The 18,309-nt window shown below is 37.7% G+C and overlaps 3 protein-coding genes across 4 annotated transcripts; 2 read left to right on the plus strand and 1 right to left on the minus strand.

The window, feature by feature from the left end:
- Positions 1-2,483: 2,483 nt before the first annotated feature.
- On the plus strand, positions 2,484-4,902 carry LOC135617946 (serine carboxypeptidase 1-like). 2 transcript variants are annotated; one of them, XM_065118784.1, is made up of 8 exons: positions 2,484-3,140; positions 3,207-3,314; positions 3,407-3,681; positions 3,747-3,977; positions 4,057-4,163; positions 4,251-4,337; positions 4,424-4,529; positions 4,598-4,902. In XM_065118784.1, the coding sequence occupies exons 1-8, from the start codon at positions 2,675-2,677 to the stop codon at positions 4,757-4,759; spliced, it is 1,542 nt and encodes a 513-aa protein (XP_064974856.1). In that variant the 5' UTR covers positions 2,484-2,674; the 3' UTR covers positions 4,760-4,902. The 2 variants fall into 2 exon arrangements, with proteins under 2 accessions (XP_064974856.1, XP_064974848.1); XM_065118776.1 differs by having other exon boundaries at positions 2,484-3,314.
- A 65-nt stretch (positions 4,903-4,967) lies between these two features.
- Positions 4,968-10,722, minus strand: LOC135617954 (polyadenylate-binding protein RBP47-like). The gene is made up of 7 exons (XM_065118795.1): positions 10,302-10,722; positions 7,510-7,963; positions 6,731-6,789; positions 6,521-6,651; positions 6,329-6,425; positions 5,712-5,855; positions 4,968-5,278 (listed from the first exon to the last, which is right to left on the minus strand). Exons 1-7 carry the CDS (start codon positions 10,620-10,622, stop codon positions 5,258-5,260), a joined length of 1,227 nt encoding a protein of 408 aa, XP_064974867.1. The 5' UTR covers positions 10,623-10,722; the 3' UTR covers positions 4,968-5,257.
- A 4,010-nt stretch (positions 10,723-14,732) lies between these two features.
- Positions 14,733-18,182, plus strand: LOC135617959 (patatin-like protein 2). The gene is made up of 7 exons (XM_065118805.1): positions 14,733-15,114; positions 15,461-15,642; positions 15,985-16,171; positions 16,751-16,912; positions 17,009-17,311; positions 17,585-17,757; positions 17,892-18,182. The coding sequence occupies exons 1-7, from the start codon at positions 14,986-14,988 to the stop codon at positions 17,956-17,958; spliced, it is 1,203 nt and encodes a 400-aa protein (XP_064974877.1). The 5' UTR covers positions 14,733-14,985; the 3' UTR covers positions 17,959-18,182.
- The last annotated feature ends 127 nt before the right edge of the window (positions 18,183-18,309 follow it).

Consider the following 18,309-nt stretch of genomic DNA (forward strand, 5'->3'; position numbering starts at 1 on the left):
GTCCCCAGCAATATGGGTGGACCAACAAATTGATAGTGATGCATTCATTTCTTTCTCCAAATTAAATTGAAGTCAAGTTTTCCACTGCAATTATATATAAGGCACTTGCAATTGGCATGAATTATGTGTTTGTTAGGGCTTGAGACTGGATCTAAAGCTGACACTATAAGCTGGATTAAAAATACAGTAGTAAATTCCAAAGGAAGGAGATGTTTCATCCTGGAAATGAGGACAGTGCAGCCGACAATGCCTTCTTGAGCGTTCACTATCCATGCACGAGCAGCAGCAGAATCATTCATGTCCTCTTACCATATTATGCATGCCAAGTTTCTCACACTCATACGAAGATTCTGAGAACATGGTATTGGTTTGTCTTATTTGCAGCTGACATTCAAGTGCTGTAAAATGAACTCTAGTAAGATCTAGACAGGGAAGGAGATGTAATGTAATTGAAGTGTCATGGACTTCAGATAAAGGGGAAGGAAGATGACCAAATCATCAAGTTCCAACCTGCCTAATGATAATTCTGACTTAAAAAGATTGGTCTTTGTCATAGTATTTGCAAGAAATATGATAAATTCCAAGTCTGCAACAGGGTGGACATGTGATACTGATCACTTGGGACCATCTGCATGACACCAAGGATGCTCTAAGGATGAACAGAAGTGGTGATCTTAGCTAGAATGTTCATAAAGGTTGAGCCAGTAAATGCTTTGAGGAGATGCTTTAGCTCATTAGCTCATGAATAATTCAATCTTAAACCTTACTAGTGTCTACTTAGCCTCCCCAGGATTCAAACCTGTACTTGAACTGTATAGTTAGATCAAGAGTGTCATCTGGCCTCAGAAGAACAGAGAGTGACACTAAAGAACTTGATGAAAGCAAGCAAGACTGACTCCCACCGACAAAATGTTGACTTTCATATGGAAAGATGAACAGTGTGAATGATGGAATGATCCTATCCTTGATCTGGCTGGCCACACTCTGCCTAATATACTTTGAAAAGACCATACCTGCCTTTATTTCCTGAAGGAATTGTTCAACATCTTGAGAGTGAAGAGACCACCCAACCACCGGCTTATTCAAGTTGGCTTGCTAAGATCAATACAGAAATCAGTATGTTTTGGCTGATCTCAAGTGCGATGTTCCTTAGTGCTTTTCACTTGGTTTGGACCTGCAGACAAGCTTAGAGGTGATTAAAGGCTCTTTCATCATCTAAGAACAACCTAAGGTAGGATTTGACATGAGAAAGACTTGGCTGGGTAGATGTGGCCACAATTGAAATTTCAATCTATCATTGCGATATGGTTAATTTCAAAACAATATTCTATGATTGCCACTGCTTGTGCCGATCCTGGAAATCAGGATGGTGAATTAAAGGAATCGCAAAGTAGACTTTGCAGCTGACACTTCTTTTTTGTTAGAACAACTTTTATCTCCATCACTTTTCTTTGATTACATCCTAACTCTTACTGCTCCCCACCACCGCCACCGTGAAAAGGTGTGGAAAGATCTTTCTTTGGCCACTATGGCCGTGAGCATATGATGAACAGCAATGATGTATGGCAATGGGATGGAATTCTTTGCCTGCTTCACGAGGACAAGCATGCCAAGTGCATTAGCGTGGATAGCATCATGCCCGTCGTGAACATTCCTCCCTCGACATGCTTTGAGCGTGGAGATGTTGGGAATGAAACAAGCGAACATATATATGCTGACTTCCCAATACATGTCAAGAAGGACAGCGGTCTGTATCACGATTAGCAGCAGCAATGCATGCTTGGAAAGGTTTCTTGAAGAGACACAGCCTCAGCCAATGCCAATATAGTCTAAATCCACAATTTGGTGATTATTCCACAGGGGAAATGATTGCCATGGAGAACCTGAGCTGCTGATTTGAAACTACTGCAACTTCTCTTCAGAGAAGGATTGGGCAAGAAGCCCATGAGAAGTTTTTGGGATTACTAGTCATTAAATTAAAATCTTAGCTCGAGCTTTCGAGATTATTGATCATCCAATCAAAATCTTAGACTCTGTTTCGTCGGTTTGTAAAGTTATATTTATTAGCTTAAAATTTTGAGATTAATGTTCATTTCATCTAAATCTTTATCATCAAACCATAGCAGTATCTAATCCTATATTTTTATTTTTATTTTCTAGATTTGTTCTCACTATTAATTTTCTACAGACTTACTGTGGACACACTACAGGAGATCTTTTAGCAGAAACTACTAAAATGAATTACAAGTTCTGTGATATTTTTGTTAAGCTACCTATTAAAAGCAGTGGAAGCTGTCATCATTTGAAGTTTGTATCTCCTTTTTTTCATTTACCTAATACAATTGTGCAAGAATCAATCAAACCTCATTATATGAACAGCAACATGAAAGAGAAAACAAAATTGTTAATGCTTCCAAATACTCATTACTCCCAACTGAGTTCCTTCATCATCACACCTTACAGTTTTGAATACTAAACTTGCCCATCGCTTGCTTCTCTCTTTCCTTTTTCTTTTCCCTTAAGCATGTAACAAGTGGAGATTATCCTCCAAGAATGGACTTCCTTGCATGTATGTAGTCTATAGAAATCATGTGAAGGAGAAGGATTTGTTCAAAGCAACCAAGGCATTCTATTCCAACAATCTCAGCTCGGCCACTTTGTTCTTGCTCGGACTATGTCATTCCAAATATATATATCTGGACAGCATAAGGTGCGGTCACACTGCGTGTTCCCTTGGCTTCTATTGCTTACCACCAAGACCATGATGGACTCTGCGTTTTCTACTTGCTTCTTCTTCTTCTTCTCTTTCTACATCTTCACCTTAGCAGCTAATGCCAATCAAGCTGACGTTCTTCTGCGTATGATGAGGTCAAAATGGCCGCCTGCAGCGCAACAAGATAGCCTGTTTCGTCTCAGCAATTCTAGCAAGGAATTGCCTGCAGTATATGTTGCTCCACAGCATGGTTTGAAGGATCTCGACAAGATCGACAGGCTGCCAGGGCAGCCTGAAGGCCAGAGTATCAACCAGTATGCTGGTTATGTGACGGTCGATCACCACAACGGGAGAGCACTCTTTTACTACTTCGTTGAGTCCCCAGAAGACCAAGCCAAGAAACCACTTGTGTTGTGGCTTAATGGAGGTGATCGGCATCACTACCATGCTCTTCGGTGTTTTCCTCGGTCGATTGATATTTTGAGATGTGCAGGCCCTGGATGCTCTTCTTTAGGTTACGGAGCCATGGAAGAGCTTGGACCTTTCAGAGTCAACAGTGATGGCAAAACCCTGCGTGAAAACGACCACTCATGGATCGATGGTATGTTCATAGAGATCATTCTTCTAATTATGTGTGTTCTTGAGGTGATGATGATGCTTCACTAATATGAATTGGTGGTGATACAACTGCAGTGGCAAACATCATCTTCTTGGAGTCTCCTGCTGGTGTTGGATTCTCGTACTCGAACACCACTTCAGATTACCGCTCCAATGGAGACAGAAGAACAGCAGAGGACTCCTATACCTTCCTGGTCAACTGGTTGGAGAGGTTTCAGGAGTACAAGAGCCATGATTTCTTCATCACCGGAGAGAGCTACGGCGGCCACTACGTTCCTCAGCTCGCCAGTCTCATCCTCCGGAACAACATGAAGATGAACCAGTCAACCATCAACCTGAAAGGGATAGCTGTAAGGTCACACCATCAACGAATCTATTACTTCATCAAATTCTTATCCCGCATCTCTCCTGATAGATTGGCAACGCGTACATCGACCGAAACATAAACGAAATTGAGATGTACGAGTTCCTGTGGGCTCACGCCATGTTCTCCGACGACACCCACAAGCTGATCCAAAAGCAATGCAATGGCTCAGACACCTTCTCCCTCGAGTGTCAAGACGCCATGTTTCAGGCTCGTAGGGAGACTGGGGAAATCAATCTGTACAATGTTTATGCTCCTCGTTGCTCTGCATGGGCTCGTGAAGTGATTCATTCTGAACAATGTTTTACGTGACAAGTGATTCATCCATCCATAACATTCTAACCAACAAAAATTGACACAGAATGAAGAATATGATCCTTGTGATGACGACTACGTGCGCTCATACCTCAACGATGAGAAGGTGCAAAAGGCCCTTCATGCAGTTCCAACTGGATGGGGACACTGCAGGTATTCAGAACCCACTCTTCTTCTTTCTTGAGTGATAACATCCACTGGACTTGGCTGAGCAATAGCTTGTCATTCGTATTCTTTCAGTTCCATGGTTTGGACTGATACTACTGTGAGCATGCTAGCTATGATCAAGAAGCTCTCGACCAGAGGCTTAAGAGTGTGGTTATACAGGCATGTATTGATTTCTCTGCCATCAAGCATGTATGTCGATAGCGCTTGAGAAATGAACAGAGGACTTAATGTACTTGTGCCTGCAGCGGTGACATTGATGCGGTAGTTCCAGTGACATCAACAAAGGCCTCATTGAACATGCTTGATCTTCCCATCCGCAGAGCATGGCTGCCATGGTACATTGATCATGAGGTATGAAAACAAGGTTTCCTCATGATATAGTAGCGTATGATTATGACAGTATATACCGATGATGACAGGTGGGAGGATATGTTGTAGAATACAAAGGGATAACTTTTGTGACAGTAAGAGGAGCAGGACATGAGGTCCCAAGCTACCAACCAGAGAGCTCTTTGGCAATGATCACTGCGTTCCTTCAAGGAACCTCCCTTCCTCCAAAGAAGGGCAAAAGAATGTTCTGATTGACATTCTTAATATGCACACATGTTTCTACAGCTTCAAAAACACATCAGGATTTGCCTCAGCTGGAGGAGACTGCTAATAAATATCTGCAGGAATCTTTTAGACAGCTACTCTTATTGATTAGGCCAAGCTATCAAGAATGACTCAGCCATATGTTAATCAAATCCCTACAAGAGTTTTAGTTCCACAAGTGGTTTATTCATGCACTTCTTAATGACAAAAATTTTCATTGGCCATATATATGATCCTTTATCAATCAAATTAGTCCAAAAAAGATATAGAGTCTAGAGGACACAAATGGATCAATTCTAAAATCTTGATATCAAGGTAACTTGCCATTTAAGCTCCTAGACTTTCTAACCCTAGGTGCCTGTGGTACTCCAGAGCTTTTTAATGTCATGATACTGGCCTTCCTATGTTAATAATGGAGGCCGAGTCCAGAGAGAAGCAAGTCTTTCCCGATTTTGGAGAATAATACAGACACCCATTCTTACCATTCACATATCTGTAAGAAGAATCTACAAAAATGAGCAACAACTTTGTCATCAGCAGGACAGAACAGTATGAGAATCCTTATTTGTCATTAAAGAAATTATTCAAATTATTAGGCTAAATAGACGCTGTTAGCTTCAGACTAATGAATAAATATTTTTCTCATGGTTCCAGAAATTAGAAATCATCTTTCACATAAGTCAAGCAGTTCATTTCTAATTATTTGACATAATGAGACACTCAAGATGTCCAAGTAATCTAGTTTACTTCTAATGACCAGTCAAAATTCATGAATTGAATTTGACACAGCTTTTTGAAGAAAAGGACCATAAGAAATGCTAGTTCTCACAATCATATATTTTACTTTACCAGCAGCTACATTCTAACTCATGGAGAACTGTCTACTTGTTATCAGTCACTACAACTATGACAACGTAGTGAAGCCTCTTTTCAGCTCACCTGTTGTTGGTTCCCGTGGAAAGAATAAGTGCCATAAGCAGCATACATGCTTGGGTCTGGCACTGGTGCGGCGTACATGTATCCATTATAAAATGGCCCTCCATAATACATGCCATTCCACTGGTTACTGGAGTCGGATCGAAACTGTCAACAAAGCAGACAAGTCGTAAGAGAAAAATAGGCAAATACTTGCTAGAGAGCACAGATAGCTTGCCCTTCTATATTCAGTATAGCAGAATACTTTTGGATGTCTGTTCATACATGTAAAAGATTTGGGAGGAAGCTTGATAACAAAGAAAGACTATCAATAGGATCACACCAACCATTTATTTAAAAGTAAATTAACCCAATATGCTGAGAAATTTCAAAAAGAAACTAGTTGCAAGACAAGCTATGATGGTACTAGATCGTCTGTATCATATATTCCAGTCGAGACCATCTGAAGAACTCTTTGAACCTCTACAGTTGAACTGGTATCAATGGCTACTTTGAAAACAAATCAAGAGGGTATTGATGATCCAGTAGCACAAAAGTACAATTACCATGATCTCATGATGTTAGAGTTTCCACCTTCCAGCCATTAAATTTACCCAATATCACATTCTAAAGAGTCACACCTGTTTGTTTGCAGGATTGCGTCCCCAAGAGAGACGGACAGTCTGCTTTCCAATAACTGTTCCGTTTAACCGCTGCAATGCTTCTTCGGCATTGTTTCTACCAAAACATACAAAAAAAATATAACATTAGTGATAGCTATGACATTTGTTACTCCTGTCACATTCTCTGAAACTAAAGATAAAGAGTTATACCTTTGGACAAATTGCACAAAACCACATTGTTTCCCAACTGGTATTTTCACAGAGGCAATCTCACCATACTGAGAAAATGTCTGATTGAGATCATCCTCATTGACATTAGGATCAAGTCCTCCGACAAATACCTATAGCAGGAGCCAGGTAATAATGGAAAAGCTATGTACATAGATGGTAAAAACTTGCATATAAAGTATCTTTACTTACAGTTGTGTTAGTTAGATCTCCATCTGATTGAGCAGATAAACCATTAGATCCAGAAACCCCTAAGATGGGGAAATAAGTCATGAAAAACTAAAATATACAATGTATTTACATTATAAAATCAAATATTGTCAATAAAATTTTCATCAAAATATAAGAGAAAGAAAGCTCATCTTTCAGCTACCTGTGAAGGGATTTTGAGCCAGTCAGAACAGTTCTGTGATGCTATAGTTGGTTTAGGTTTTAAAGAACAGATAAAATTAGTCTAACAAAAATTAAAATTGACCCTGTAACTTTAAACTGGTAAGTATGCTTCTGCTTAGTTCTGTCTCCCTCTCTCTATCAGCACGTGAAGATGTGATTGCCCATATGCAATAACTGAGATACTTCTTAAAATTTTAACAGAAAAGATTTTACACTTATGGCTTCGCCTTTGGCTCTGTATTTGATTTGACTCTTTGGTACATCTGTACTTTCAAGATAGAAATACTCTGCATGCAACTTCCTTTGTTGACTAGTATCCAGTTATTATTTCGAGCTGAGGTATTGTCTAGTATAAACCTAGTCATATGGCATATTAATTCATTAAATATAAAAAATAATTGAACTACTTAAAGACTGAAAGATCTTACATATGCAATGCAATCATCATATATTGGACATCACTCATATAAAGGAATACATGACATAACCGCATATAATAATTGGATATTTGACAAACAAATGATATGCAATGCACCCATATAAAGAATGAATAAAATTGGGAAAGAATACAAACATACCAGATGACTTTCTCGGGGTCGCAGGACCAATGCGCATTGGCCTAGTGGAGCAATATATACCATTCATTTCAGTCATGGCAAGTGTCTTCTCATCCTCATTCCCAAATCTTACAAATCCATAACCCTTTGAACGACCAGTATTTGCATCAATGACAACTTTTGCACCTTTCACAGATGGGTATTTACTAGCAAAAGTTTCTTGCAGTGTAACATCAGTAACATCAGAAGCTAAATCTCCTACAAATATAGAGTAATCAGAAGAAGCATCTGAACGCCTATCACCCGTACTAAATGATGCCCAATTTAACCTAAAAGGTTGATCAGTGTTAGGCATCATATGACCAACAAAGCTCTGAAGTACATTTTTAGCTGCTTCATGTGTATAAAACTCCACAAAACCATATCCCTCTGACTGTCCAGTCTGCTTGTTGCGGATAACTTTAATTGAAATAACCTGTAAATTGTTTCAAGGATTTATGACACAAAGGCAATATGTAATCTTTGATCGATAATTAGCTGGTTATATGAGCATCACTGATTATGGTGGTTTGTACCAAACAAGTAGATGGACATGGAAATACAAATTTACACATTTAAGAATCCAGCAGAAGAGAAAACACACCACATTCCATCCATGTAATTTCAACCAATTCTCGCATCAAAACCTCTTAAAACAAAAGAACAGGAAAATGAAAAGCAACCTGTAATAACATATGATAGAGGCCAAGTCCTTATTGTTGCTAGACAATTTGTAGTCTTGAATGTCATAAATTATTACTTGTTAATCAAACTTACATTTATTAATAATTAAAATATGTACTCGATCAACACTTGACAATGTAACTTCATCTGCTTATAAAGTGTAGATGAATATTTTTTAATAAATACCATTCTGTATCAAAACAAAATCACCTTATACGGCACATCATTTTTGTCACTAGCACATGCACCTCAAATATGCGCATACACATGTTATGGATATGTTTGAACGTCAATCTGTTCATAACTATACTAATTTGGCTTATCTTTTGACCTTTAGTTAATTTTTCATGTCTTTGAGCATTCCAAGAGTTCTTCAGTCAAAACCGAAGATTCAGACTTCAGTCTTGCATATTTAAATGACCAGAGTACTCTCCTCTTAGAGTTAAGATGGAAACATATCATAGAATTATAAAAAGTAATTACCCTTAAAACTTAATTATTACCTCAGCACCTGGCTAGCACAATAGACATCTTATCTGCCATCACCAGAACAGCTTGACAGATTCTGTACTACAACAGCTTCCTGTAGGCAGTGCTGGAAGAACTAGTTTGTGTAGAAAAATAGGACCGTTGAGGGTGAGCAGCAAAGATGACTCTCATAGTTATGTCAATAATCCCCATGTCAGACCATAAAGTCAAGCATTTATGTGTTATGAATCATCGTGGATGCTGAAGCTTAGTATATGCCTTATGTAGGTTTGGTAGTCTGTTTTGACAAAGCTCAGCAACTAAAGTTCAACTTTGTTTTTTTTTAGACAATCTTATCTTACTCTAGGACTGTCATGACAAGAAAGCAACAAGCATACAAATTTTGACCATCTTGCCAAAATTAATACTTGAAATGACATTTTGAGTATGCAGTAGAGAAAACAAGATAGACAGGCATAGTAATCAAATAATCTAATTAACAAACCTCAGTCTTAAATATAGAAAATGACTTGAATTTCACTATCTTGTGGACAGTTGACAAGCTGCAGAAAGCTGATGTGTGAAACAATTTCCACCAGAAGACAGGTTGCACTTATAGATATTAGTAAAAGATGCACCTATTCTAGAAAAATCAAAATTGCAAAGACCAACAAAGTAATGTTCGTCATTGCCCACAAAATGCTTAGTTCAAAACTGCGCTTAAATGAATGTTAAGATAGTTGAGATAGAAAAGGGCTGGCTCAGTGCATAAGGCTCCCATCAATGTTTTAATTATACTCTATAGCTGACCGTAATAGTGAAAGAAGTTTTTGTTGATGACAAGTTGAGAAGAAGAATTGTGTCAACAACTCCAAAGTCTCGAGGCACTTATATAGGAGATGGCAGTGAAAGAGAGTGAAAGAATAATGACCGGTAGGAAGCTTAAATCAACAGACATAAGATGTGGAAAACAAACACATGGGTGATTGGTAAAAATTGGATCAGCCTTGTTGCTTGCAGTAAATCATATGCATGAAGCTACATGCTAATCTTTCCAATAGAGGCTTTGTTCAGCACAACTAAAAGAAAGTTTGTATACAACTCATGCGAAGAGTAAATCCAGATACAATGCACATCAAACTGCAGTAGGCAATGCATGATTCCTATATCTGATTCACACAAATAATCTAAGGGTTGTGTGCAATACAATTGTTAGAGTGAATTAGGTTTATTAAGATATAATATTCACTTCTTATCATGCTCGACCCAATTCCTATCTACAATATTCCTGTCTACAATGAGATGCATGATGGAGTCGCTACACAACCACAAGTTACATAATTGCATCGAATAAAGATAAAATTTCCTTTTAAAAATCTCTCCTTTAACGCCAATTGAAGCTACAATAGATCTTAAAAAGATCTAGTATTCCTCTCCTATCTCAAGTTCTTGATGAAAAAAAACTCTCGAAACAACAATATTCTAGTAACAAAACCTAATGAAATCTTTATTTTTCCATCATATTAGGCAGAAGAGACTCATAACACTAAGATTCTTCGAAACCCTGGCAGGATCTAAGCAATCGCATTCATTAAAGCTGGCAAGAAAGACGAAACCCGAACCTCGCCGGTGCGTCCGAAGCAGTTATGGAGGTAGTTCTCGTCCATCCAGTAGTGGAGGTCCCCGACCCAGATCGTCTTGTTGTCCTCCCCACCCACCACCGCCGAGGCCGAATAAGCCCCGGCCCCATTGTGTTGCTGCGGCAGTTGCGTGGGGTGGTGATAAGGCACAAAATGCTGCGCGTACTGCGGAATTGGCGGCGCCACCATCTGGTGCGGCGTCATCATCATCGCCGCCTGCGGTGGGTACTGCATCGCCGGCATCCACTGTTGCTGCTGCTGCTGCTGCCGTGGCTCAGCGATCCCGTTCGCCGCCTGCTGCATCGTCGCCGGAGTCGGAGGAGGCTTTGAAAGGCGGCGAGACCGAGTCGAGAGAGAGAGAGAGAGAGAGAGAGAGGGAGAGGAAGGGAAGCCGTGGGTTTGAGATGGGTTGAGGATTTATTGCAGGAGGCGATGGTTTCAGAAGCGAGAAGCGACGACGCCCGTCGGATGGGGTGCGGAGGGCATTTCAACCGTCGATGGGTGAAGGAAGGGTGCGGAGGAGATGATTAGATTTGGGGGGTTCGGGTTCGTGTGGGCCCCATTTGCTCGCTCGCTCCTTTGTTGTTATCCTCCGTAGTGTGCGCTGTCGCGTGACAGGGAATTGGTAAGTTTGATGAGCAGTAGTGATGAGATCAGCAGGAATTGCTGTTGGAAGGCGCTGAGTTGTGTGTTCATCGTTTCTGTGTTGCCTGTGTGACACTGACATGTATGGTTTAGTGTCGTATACGGTTAATATAAAGGATGAATTTTTCGACGTCAGCATATCATTTTATGAACGATGGTTGACGTTTTTCTCTACAGCACAGTACGTAAAAAAACCGATTGTGACACATAAAAATTAGATTATTTTGAGATAATTTTATTGAATCATTTTGAGCTAGTTTTATCTATTCTGAAGAATGATCATTCTACAATCTTGTAAATTATTTATGTTTATAATTTTTAAGCAAGACACATAAAAAAAAAAGTGAAACAAAACATACTGTCCAAACAAACGAAAATAATTAATGGGTGCACGATGATCATATGTGACACTTGGATGCTTAAGTTAATGTTCTAATCGAATAAGTCGAATTAATTGGACTTTGAGAGATGTTGTGTTTTGAGACATACTTGTGCATTTCCTTTTATAGCAATTGTTTGGGAGCTATTATGGCCATCTATTATGTTGTTCGTGCAGTAATGGGAACATGCTATTTGATCGTGACTGTCATTATAACGCATCAGACTTAGGATTACATGATTTTCTCCATATGATGCTTAACGGGCAGCTACTTAGCATTATTACGAGGTCATGTAGAGGTGGTGATGAGTGGTTGGTTGAGTACCCCCATCATGTTAGCCATCGGGGATAGGTCGATTAGCCATGTAAAGCTAGAGTGTGGAACTAGTATGTCGACCAAGTAGAGTTGACTTGGCGATTACGTGCTCCTGACTTATCGGCTCTACGAGGAGTCGACACATCGATGCATGGGACTAATGTATCGGTCAGGTCATTTCTATCATATCATGTGTATAAAGGACTAATACATAAGTATAAAGGGTCTTTCCTAATAATAAACAAGATAGATAATATCTCCAATAAGTTATAGTTATAGCATGTTTACAATATATTCCATGCGAGCAACTTAGAAAACATATTACTAAGATATACAAGATGCTTCCCCCACTAAAGCCTCCTATAAAAAATGAGTTAAAATTATTTTAATGAATCATTAGACGAAGCTACTCAATAGGGTAGAACAAATCAAGTACTTATTGAAGTGATAATAGCTTCCTAGGATATAAGCCAATTGGAAGATGGAAGATGCTTTGCAACATGAAGAAGCATCCCTCGAGACCTACCAACAAATGTCGATGAGGGCGTTGACACTTGGGGGGAGAATGTCATGAATAACCATTATGCACCTACAATATCTTTGTCAATGGATCGTTCATTACTTTTGTTTGCTTGTACATTTGTTTGACAATATGTTTTAACTATTATGAAACTATAAGCAAGAATAGTTTGAAGAGCTACAGAGCGATCACTCACTAAAGTGGATAAAACTATCTTCAAATGGTTAAGTTTTCGTATGTTATAGTCTATTTTTTTGGACTATAGTATAAAATAAAACGTTAGCTATCTTAGCACCTCCCGGGTCATATAGAGTTAAACGGGGGCTTTGGATGATATTGAACGTTAATTAAATTTACAAGTTTGTACGTAAAATCTATGATAACTTACCAATATATTTGACACTTTATGAGTAATCGTTTGTGGACTTCGATTGTTCAATTAACTTGTAAAGTTCTTAAATTTTTTTCCTCTCTTAGACAAAATATTTGTGAAATTACTTATAAAGTTATCCTTGAGATGTCAAGACTTTGTTCGTTCTTTTGCAAGATGTAAGGACTTATTTAGTGCCAATCGTAGTAAAATATACTGCAAAGAATGTACTGAAAAATGAGAAGAATGTACTGCAAAAAGAGCTGGAAAATATAGTAGTCTTGGTTGGTTGACAAATGATGGTTCAAATCAATTGATAGATGCTTTAACCCATGATCGTCTTTCACCCATGCAAGCAGTGATATGGCAGACATACACATGTCTGTCGTCTTCGAAGCTGATCTAAGATCCAAGCATTCGTGAATTCAGATAAATTCTCTATAGAATTATGCCTCCCTATTTTATTCAGGTCACGAAGTATAACACAAGGATATCATAAGTTTTTTATGCATACATGAAAGAAGTAGGTACAAAGAAAGTAGAGTTTTTTTCTTTTTTTTTTTGCTTTAAATCATGATGCAAACTACCAAGAATTTAGATGAGTTCTCACTTTGTAAAAAAATGATAAACATAATTACTTTTATTTTTATTTTCTCAACGTCTTTAATTTTTTTATATATATAAAAAGTAAGGAAGATTGTAACATCCTGTTTTAGTCTTATGTCAGAAGTTAAGATTAAGATTGACTTATAATAATATGATGAGTATATTATTATTAAATTAAGATTTACTTAGAATAATAATTTTAATTTAAAAATCTATTGAAATATGAGATTTTAAGATTAGATTATTGGATGACCCAATTAATTTATGAGATTTTAAAATTTGAGTTTACCAACAGAAGCATTTGGTATGAGATCAGACCTACAACCATGGAGAACTTATCATTTGACAATCATACTAGCTAGCTCAATATAATCGATACGCTAAATATTTTCATATATTTGGAGAGGGGTATGGCCATAATTTATTCTTGTTACTCAACCCACTCAACCCTAATCTAAGGGGTGATTTCTACTCTCATCTTAAAAAATAACAAAAAAATTAGAGCTTAATATCTCTCTTCTTCTCTACTATCATTTCTCTCTCAGTCAATTATTTACTACCTTCCAACTATTAAAAAGATGAAAAAATCCAATTGATTAATTAAATCATTAAATAGTCCAAAAATTATTAATTTATTTATTTTCTAATAAATTATGTGACATTTAATAAATAAATATTTTGATATCTATGAAAATAAAACAAAAAAATTAAATATGAAAATTAAAACTCAACTGGTGAGTTTAAAATATAACCAATTTATCATACCATAATTAATGTCTCCACACCAACTTTTTCTGAGCTAAAAAATATACTCTCTCTCAATATTTGGACACCAACCATTGAATATTATGAACAATCATACAGCAGAAATATATAGTTTGATAGAACCATTTTGAATCTCCATAACACTGATAACAGGAAATAAGAATACGTTAGTATTAAATATCATACTATCTTGAAATTGAGGTTTAATAAAGATACGAAGAACTTTAATTACAGTTTGTTTCATGTCAAAAAAATAATTCTTGTGTAAAAACTCAGAAAACAATATATGCTGTCGTGAATTAAGCAAACTTATCTGATGGAGAAATAATCAAACCTCAAGGAAAGAAGATGGAAGCATGTCCGAGATCTCTTCCACCACAATCCACATTTAAGTTCGTGAACTTATTGCTTGCTGATTCATACGCGTCCTTCAGTCCAATTTCTTACACACTGATAGTGAGATTTCACCTTATGCAATTAATTTGACTACTCTATGATAGACACAATAGTTAAAGACAAAGTCAAACACAAATTACTTGCAAGTCACCACTTGAACTTCTCATATAAGATATAAGAAGTATTCTAAACTCCTTTTTTGTGTATGATTAACATAAACATTTTGTAGCATTGCAGTTCAAGCCATCTAATCCCGCTATGATTTGGCAATTAATTTGACTGCCACTGTTTAGTCAACCACTGATAATGTTGATACAGTCAGACTAAACCATCTTCTATCTTCATAGTTGATCATAGAAGCTTTTCTCGAGCAATCACCATACAGCATTAGCATTGCAGACAACGTGATCTAAAATCGTAATGCAGACTTCTTCTAGGGTTTTAATGCCATCTTCCAACACTTGACCTGATCAAAAACAACACAGAAATTTCTCTTTACTGATTCCACGATTTCACTGCAAAAAGCTCTATAAATTCTGCATTCACTCATGATATCTCTACATCGATCACTTTAGAACAAAACATCTACTTGTCACCCTTCCCTCATACCTTGGCTTCAAACTAACTCGATCCATTACAAGCAATTCATTAAGGAGAACAACAATAACCATGACCTACATGAGTCAGATTCAATCTCCAGCCTGTGGAAACCTTGTTGCCGTACTTAGCATTGATGGAGGGGGGATTAGAGGAATTATTCCTGCTACCATCCTTACCTTCTTGGAGGAGAAGCTCCAGGTATAAACTCATGTGTCTTTCTGGTTTATGGTCAGGGATCATCTTCCAATATAAGTCGAGCAATTTTACTGTCATCATCATCATTATTATCTTTGCCTTTGATGCCTGGCTACATTTTAGCATCACAATTCTTTCGTTCCATCTTTTCTAAGACCAATATGCCTTGTTCTTCCATTCGTTCCTCGAGAGTGTTTCAAAAGCCAAAAGAAAGGTAGGAAGGAAATCACAACAGGAGGAGAAAAGGGACGCCGGATGGATTGAGCAAGTTAATGAGAATGTTATCTCCAAGTATCTAATGATTTTTCGTCTCTTTAGTTCGTTCTATTTCTTTCTTGTGTGTTGACAGAATCTTGATGGAGAGGATGCAAGGCTTGCAGACTATTTTGATGTTATTTCAGGAACCAGCACCGGTGGCCTCGTGACCGCAATGCTAACTGCACCAAACGAGAAGAATAGGCCTCTCTTTGCAGCCAAGGACATCTTGTCCTTCTACTTGGATCACAGTCCCAAGATCTTCCCACAACCTTGGTATCACAATCCAAACACCTTAGCTTATAATTGAAGTCTTCTGCACTGTCTACCATCTCAGAAGAGGTCAACTATTAGTTTTGGTATGGCGGAAGGTCACCGAACAATTTAGATATGACTTGCTCGATCACAAAGATATATGATTTGTTCATATAAGACACAAAATGAATAAGGAGTTGTCGAAGTTGCTCAAGTCATGTTACATAAAAAGGAAAATATGCACAAATATTTACAGTGATTGTAAATTTGATCACCATCTTTTTGTCAGGAGAAAGAAAAACAGTAAATGAGGAACATAACGCAATCCACTCACCATATCTTGCTTTAAATTCTCGGTTGCAGGGAAGCAATTGCTCGGGCCATTGAATCAATCCGTCGAATTTTGGGACCCAAGTACAACGGAGAGTACCTTCGTCATATTATTAGGGAAAGATTAGGGTGCTTGAAGTTGCACCAAGCATTGACGAACGTGGTGATACCTACTTTTGATATCAAGCAACTTCAACCTACCATCTTTTCCTCCTACAAGGTTCTTCCTTGCATGAAACTCTTTAACTATTTGCACATCGATTTCATTATTTAGCATTTTGTCTAAGTGAACTTCCAAGATTGCCAAAAACACATAAAAACTGTGTTCTTTCAGTTCTTGAAGTTTTCTCTTCGTTCGAAACTTATGCAATAGTGAAAGAAAGAACAGATTTCGGCTCTTCCAGCTATAGTAGTTGTATGGAAAAAATAGCCAGTTTTTACAGCCAACTTTGTCAAGTTATAGGAGAAAGGAATAGGCCAACTTGGGGTTTGAACAAAGAAGCTGATTACCTTTTGAGTGTCATTTATGTAACCCAAGCCTACAATTCCTTCAAAATGTTTGACAGATTTGTTTAGTCAGGTTTGCATAACTTGGGGAGATGAATTATCCATCACAATCTCCATATGGTGATAGATTAGTGAAATCTCTAGACATGTTTGGTTGACAACAATCTTCTTTTGCATGGTTTATCCAAAACCACAAAAGATCTTGCTAGGAATGATGCATTTTGCATACACACTGCATCTTTAGACTAACTCGGTATGGCTCGAAGATTTGATTCCCAGTGACTGAATGCAGGCAAGAGATGATGAATTAATGGATGCTCAGCTATCTGATATCTGCATTAGCACATCTGCAGCACCAACCTACCTTCCTGCACACTACTTCAAGACTAAAAACCACAAGGGAGAAGTGCGGGAATTCAACCTCATTGATGGCGGCGTTGCTGCAAATAATCCGGTATCGTACTAAATCTCTTTCACTTTTAACATGATGTGTTCGATAATTCTGTGCTAAACTAACCATTCTACCTTTTTCTTTCATCTTCAAATATAGACGTTGATCGCTCTTGGCGAAGTGAGAAAGGATCATTTTAGGAGGGATCCTGAAATCTTCTCATCAACCAAATCTATAGACTGTAGCAAGCTCTTGGTTCTTTCATTAGGCACCGGTATACCGAAGAATGAGAAGAAATATGATGCCAAAAGTGCAGGAAAATGGAGCATTCTTGGTTGGTTGATAAATGGTGGTTCAAATCCATTGATAGATGCTTTCACCCATGCAAGCAGTGACATGGTAGACATACACATCTCTGCGGTCTTCGAAGGTGATTTAGAATCCAACTATTTGAGAATTCAGGTAAATTGTCTCTCTATTTTATTCAGGTCACCAAGTATAACAAGTTCTTTATCCATACTTGATGTGTTATAAGATGGATAATCTTTTCAAGCATTGCCATAAAAGAAGTAGGTTCAAAGAAAGCAGGGTTCTTTTGTTGCTGTAGATCATGGTGAAACCTACCAAGAAATTAGATAGGTTCTCACTCAGTAAAAAATGATCAACATAATTGCAGATTATCTCCTTTTGTTATTCTCAACATACTTACAGTTCTTCAGGTGATTTGTAAACCAGGATGATACGTTGGATGGGCCATTATCCTCTGTTGACATCTCCACAAAGGAAAATTTAGAGAATCTAGTGAAAGCTGGCGAAAAGCTACTAAAGAAACCTGTTTCAAGAGTTAACCTTGAGACAGGTGACTATGAGATTGTAGGCAAGACAAGCAATGAAGAAGCTCTTACAGAGTGAGTTTCAGCATCTGCTAGAATTATGTTAAATGAATAAATATGATTCATACTGAATCTTATTTTAGATATGATCTTGTAAAGTTAGTTGCTCATATGCGAGTGTCATAATAGTTTGTTCGAATTGATTGCAGGTTTGCAATGAAACTTTCTCAAGAACGAAAACAGAGGATGCTGGGATCATCATCTCCAAGAACTTGATCTTTGTGCATGCCATATCATGAGTAGATCCTGTGTAGTGCTGTGTGTCAGGTAGATAGTCTTTTGGTTCTTTTGATATTTGTATATGCTTGTAGCTTCTGCATTGCAATTATTTTATTCTTTCTAATAATTGGTTGTATTTATATTCTTTCCAATAAATGGGCTAATCACCCTATATTATTCTTAGAAACAATAGTTTATTCTGGGATTCATTTTTAGCTGTAGATGCTTCTCCAATTCTTCTCCTCTCTTATCAGTTGCAAGGATACAAGGGCAGCCTAAAATCTTTGTTCTATCCAGATGTCTGTGAAGGAAACTTAAATATATCATCATCCAAGTTCATGAATCTGA

Source organism: Musa acuminata, chromosome BXJ1-3 (assembly GCF_036884655.1).
Source record: "Musa acuminata AAA Group cultivar baxijiao chromosome BXJ1-3, Cavendish_Baxijiao_AAA, whole genome shotgun sequence".
NCBI classification, from domain to species: domain Eukaryota; kingdom Viridiplantae; phylum Streptophyta; class Magnoliopsida; order Zingiberales; family Musaceae; genus Musa; species Musa acuminata.

What these genes read in the sequence shown, in the direction of transcription:
- LOC135617954 (XM_065118795.1), bottom strand. Translation starts at nt 10,622, where the DNA reads ATGCAGCAGGCGGCGAACGGGATCGCTGAGCCACGGCAGCAGCAGCAG. An exon ending in GCTTCGGACGCACCGGCGAG is followed by an intron (nt 7,964 to 10,301) that starts GTTCGGGTTTCG and finishes AACAATTTACAG; the next exon opens with GTTATTTCAATTAAAGTTAT. An exon ending in TCCACGGGAACCAACAACAG is followed by an intron (nt 5,279 to 5,711) that starts GTGAGCTGAAAA and finishes TCATTTTTGTAG; the next exon opens with ATTCTTCTTACAGATATGTG.
- LOC135617946 (XM_065118776.1), top strand. Translation starts at nt 2,675, where the DNA reads ATGTCATTCCAAATATATATATCTGGACAGCATAAGGTGCGGTCACAC. An exon ending in TCAACCTGAAAGGGATAGCT is followed by an intron (nt 3,682 to 3,746) that starts GTAAGGTCACAC and finishes CTCTCCTGATAG; the next exon opens with ATTGGCAACGCGTACATCGA. An exon ending in ACTGGATGGGGACACTGCAG is followed by an intron (nt 4,164 to 4,250) that starts GTATTCAGAACC and finishes GTATTCTTTCAG; the next exon opens with TTCCATGGTTTGGACTGATA.
- LOC135617959 (XM_065118805.1), top strand. Translation starts at nt 14,986, where the DNA reads ATGACCTACATGAGTCAGATTCAATCTCCAGCCTGTGGAAACCTTGTT. An exon ending in TCTTGGAGGAGAAGCTCCAG is followed by an intron (nt 15,115 to 15,460) that starts GTATAAACTCAT and finishes GTGTGTTGACAG; the next exon opens with AATCTTGATGGAGAGGATGC. An exon ending in AATGAAGAAGCTCTTACAGA is followed by an intron (nt 17,758 to 17,891) that starts GTGAGTTTCAGC and finishes AATTGATTGCAG; the next exon opens with GTTTGCAATGAAACTTTCTC.